The sequence below is a fragment of the Helianthus annuus genome, chromosome 14, assembly GCF_002127325.2.
Source record: "Helianthus annuus cultivar XRQ/B chromosome 14, HanXRQr2.0-SUNRISE, whole genome shotgun sequence".
Lineage (NCBI taxonomy): Eukaryota > Viridiplantae > Streptophyta > Magnoliopsida > Asterales > Asteraceae > Helianthus > Helianthus annuus.
Window position 1 is genome coordinate 58,993,879 of NC_035446.2, and position 3,951 is coordinate 58,997,829.

At 42.7% G+C, this 3,951-nt stretch overlaps 1 protein-coding gene across 1 annotated transcript; it reads left to right on the forward strand.

Moving 5' to 3' along the window:
* The first annotated feature begins 519 nt into the window (after window positions 1-519).
* LOC110904848 (protein ETHYLENE INSENSITIVE 3) lies at window positions 520-3,245 on the forward strand. Its single transcript, XM_022150722.2, has 2 exons — window positions 520-919; window positions 1,258-3,245. Exon 2 carries the CDS (start codon window positions 1,289-1,291, stop codon window positions 3,062-3,064), a length of 1,776 nt encoding a protein of 591 aa, XP_022006414.1. The 5' UTR covers window positions 520-919; window positions 1,258-1,288; the 3' UTR covers window positions 3,065-3,245.
* The last annotated feature ends 706 nt before the right edge of the window (window positions 3,246-3,951 follow it).

A 3,951-nucleotide genomic window follows, 5' to 3' on the forward strand; every position in this document is an offset into this window, starting at 1 on the left:
GGTGGTGGTGGACGGTGGTGGGTGGTGGTGGTGATGAACGGTGGTGGTGGTCGTGGTGATGGATGGTGGTGGGTGGGTGGTGGTGATGGATGGTGGTGGGTGGGTGGTGGTGGTGGTCGACGGTGGTAGTGGTGATGGACGGTGGTGGGTGCGTGGTGGATGGTGGTGGTGATGGACGATGGTGGGTGGTGGATGGTGGTGGTGGTGATGGGCGGTCGTGGTCGGTGGTGGTGTTTAACCCTCCCGCAGATCTTAGAAGATCTTAGAAATGGTTGGACCAAGTCTGCACCAAGAAGACCTCGCGCAGACCTTTTATAATGAAACGTCTTCGGAAAAACAAACAATCTGCGCGTGGTCTGCACCGCGCGGACAAAACATCCTACGCAAAGGTTTTATGAAAAAACAAACAACACCTTAGTCATTGACGTTCCCCAACAACTAGTTGGGGTGGTGTTTTATCCGCTAACGGGTTGATGTGAAATGCTTAGTAATCCTACAACGGTATGACTCACTCACTCTCAAGGTGGTTGTAAACAAGTCACCTTGCTCCGATTTAATACAAAGTTCGAGCTTAGCATGGCTTGGTCCGAGTAAGATGTAATTTCGGGTCGGGTAAACCCATGTGAGTTGCTCCACCACGATAGTCGGCACAGTGTTGAGTATCGACGTTGATCGAAACGCCATGAAGAAGAGCAATTAATTAATAAATAATATTATCTTCTTCTTCGTCTTCTGTTTCACTTTACCAATCGCCGACACTTTTCACTTCCCCCACCATCACCATTAATAATATATTATTTATTTATTTATTTATTAATGCTTCATTGCACACATCTCTACATTTCATCTCTTCTCTTCTTCCTTCTCTCTATAAACAAAACTAAAGAGCTTCAAAAATTACCCTAATTCGCCTTTAAAGGTAAACTTTTTGATCGCCTGCTATTCACTTTCATGAAATTGATGTTTGAAATGAATTTGTAGACGAATTTTGATCCTTTTTTATTTATCTCCATATGTTTATTACGATCTAATAGCTGATTTTTATCCATGATTCAGATCTGCTTGATATGATGATCAAATTTGTTGTATATCTGTTATGAATCTAATTTGATGATTTGACTTATGTTTGTATAATTAGGGTTTAGTTATATCATTTAGATGTAATATGAATCTGATTGATAATTTGACATATGTGTGTATGATTAGGGTTTGGTTATGTTATTTGGATTAATTTGGTTAAACTTTGTCTGCTTTCAGGGTGATTTGAGATCTAGAATCTGTTATTGAGATGCTTAAGTTTGATGAGATGGGATTTTGTGACCAATTTGGTTTCTTTTGTGCTCAAGGAGAGATGAATTCGGTCCCTGTCGATACGCCGGCTACGGTTGTGGATGATGATTTTTCTGATGAAGAGATCGACGTGGATGAACTCGAGAGACGAATGTGGAGGGATAAAATGAAGCTCAAAAAGCTTAAAGAGTCGTCGTCTCCTGTTAACGAAGGGGTCAACACGGCGAAACAGCAGCAGTCTCAGGAACAAGCAAGAAGGAAGAAGATGTCTAGAGCACAAGATGGGATATTGAAGTACATGTTGAAGATGATGGAAGTTTGCAAAGCTCAAGGTTTTGTGTACGGGATTATACCGGAGAAAGGAAAGCCTGTTGGTGGTGCTTCGGATAATCTCCGGGAATGGTGGAAGGAGAAAGTCAGGTTTGATCGTAATGGGCCTGCGGCCGTAGCCAAGTTCCAAGCTGATAACTCGGTTGCAGGAGAAAACGAGGCTGCAGTTTCAATCGGGCCTACGCCACACACGTTGCAAGAGCTTCAAGACACGACTCTGGGCTCGTTGTTGTCGGCTCTTATGCAGCATTGTGATCCGCCTCAGCGGCGGTTTCCTTTGGAAAAAGGGGTTCCGCCACCGTGGTGGCCAACTGGGAATGAAGAGTGGTGGCCGCAGTTAGGGCTGCAGAAGGATCAAGCGGGGCCTCCGCCATATAAGAAGCCACATGATTTGAAAAAGGCGTGGAAAGTAGGCGTGTTGACTGCGGTGATTAAGCATATGTTTCCGGATATGGCTAAGATTAGGAAGCTCGTGAGACAGTCGAAGTGTTTACAGGATAAGATGACTGCAAAGGAGAGTGCAACGTGGCTAGCCGTGATTAACCAGGAGGAGGCGTTGGCCAGAGAACTTTACCCTGAATTATGTCCACCGGTTATGTCGTCAGGATGGAGTGGTTCGTTTGCGGTTAATGATGATGCTGGTGAGTATGATGTTGAAGTAGTTCAACATGAACCGGAACCCAACTATGAAGTCGGAGATGTCAAACCAAATCTCGGGTTGTTGACTGATAGAAAGAGGAAAACCCCTCCGGCAAACCAAGTAGTTGAGCACAGGATCTACGCTTGCGAGTTCTTGAATTGTCCTTATAACCAACCTCTTAATGGGTTTCTGGACCGACCCTCGAGAGATAATCATCAGATGAACTGCCCATATAGAGCCCGTGGCCCATCGGCTCAGTTTGTCGGGGTTCCTAACTTTAACTTCGTCCAGCCAAAGCAAGCTGGCGGTTCGTTAATGGTCGAACCTGCACTGTCTTCTTTTGATCCAACGGTTCTTGGAGTACCTGAAGACGGGCAGAAGATGATTAACGACCTCATGTCATTTTATGACAATAATATTCAAGAAAACAACATGAAACCTGACCCCAGAAATCATTCTGGCTCAAACGACCCGTTTCTTCAACAATCGAGCATCCAGTTTCAAGAAAACAACACGCAGCCTGACCCGTTTCTCCGACCATCAAGCATCCAGTTTCAAGGAAATAACACAGATCCCAACCCGCAGAAAATTGCAAGATTAAACGACCCGTTTCGTGGTCAGTCAAGCATCCAGTTTCAAGAAAACAACTTTCTTCACCATGGATTTGAATCTAACATAACCCATTCACAACAAGCTCACCATTTCAACAACGTTGGTCGGCAAGATTGTTTCAAAATGATGTTTGGGTCTTCTTTGGGTACGGATTACACAGAACCGAAGCAGGACGGGTCTGTCTGGTTCTAGTTGGAACCAAGATCATCGGAGTATTTGTAGAACTTGTAATGTTGTTCTCAGTCGATGAACTTGTGTTATTTTATGGTACTTGTATTTAAATAATGCATATTATATATAATGTCTTTTTGAGTGTAGTTAATTAGTTGGTCTTTTTAGCAGTTTGTATATATATCGTCACATTTTCTCCAAAGAGCATAAAACTTGTGGTTTACGTTGAAGATTTATGATATTTTGTAACTTGGTGAACTGTTTTGTTTATGAGTTAAATTGGGTCATTTTGCCAGTTTAGTCTAAAAGTTTCATTTTTCACCTGTGGGTCCAAAAATGTTTCACCTTGCCATTTTAGTCCACTGGGTTAACTTAATCTATTTTTTTGTTAACAAGAAGGGCAAAATGGTCAAATTGTCCTTCTTGTTAACAAAATTACATATAAAATGATCGAATTACCCTTCTCGTGAATAGAAAAAATGGATGAAGTTAACCCAGTAGACCAAAATGGCAATGGTGAAACCTTTTTTGACCCACAGGCAAAAAATGAAACTTTTGGACTAAACTGGCAAAACGACTCAAACCACATAGACTAAAATGACATTTAACCCTTTTCCACAAGTTCTCTTGTGCCTTGAGTTGTATTGTCGAAAATTTTATGGTTTCGGGCTTTCCAAACGCACCACATTCTTACCTCCAGCGAAGAGGATCATGCCTTTGAGAGATCGAGCGGCCTTTTTACCGTAACCTAGGACGCCGCTTTACACCCGCTTGTGGCCTCCCTTTATACTTTTCTAGCAAACCTGCAAGTTAGAAGTACATGATTTGCACTCTCAGCGGAATTCCCCTTGAGACTTTTTCTTTTATTTGGAAGACGGTTTAAAGCTGCAGCCATCCAACCTAAGAAC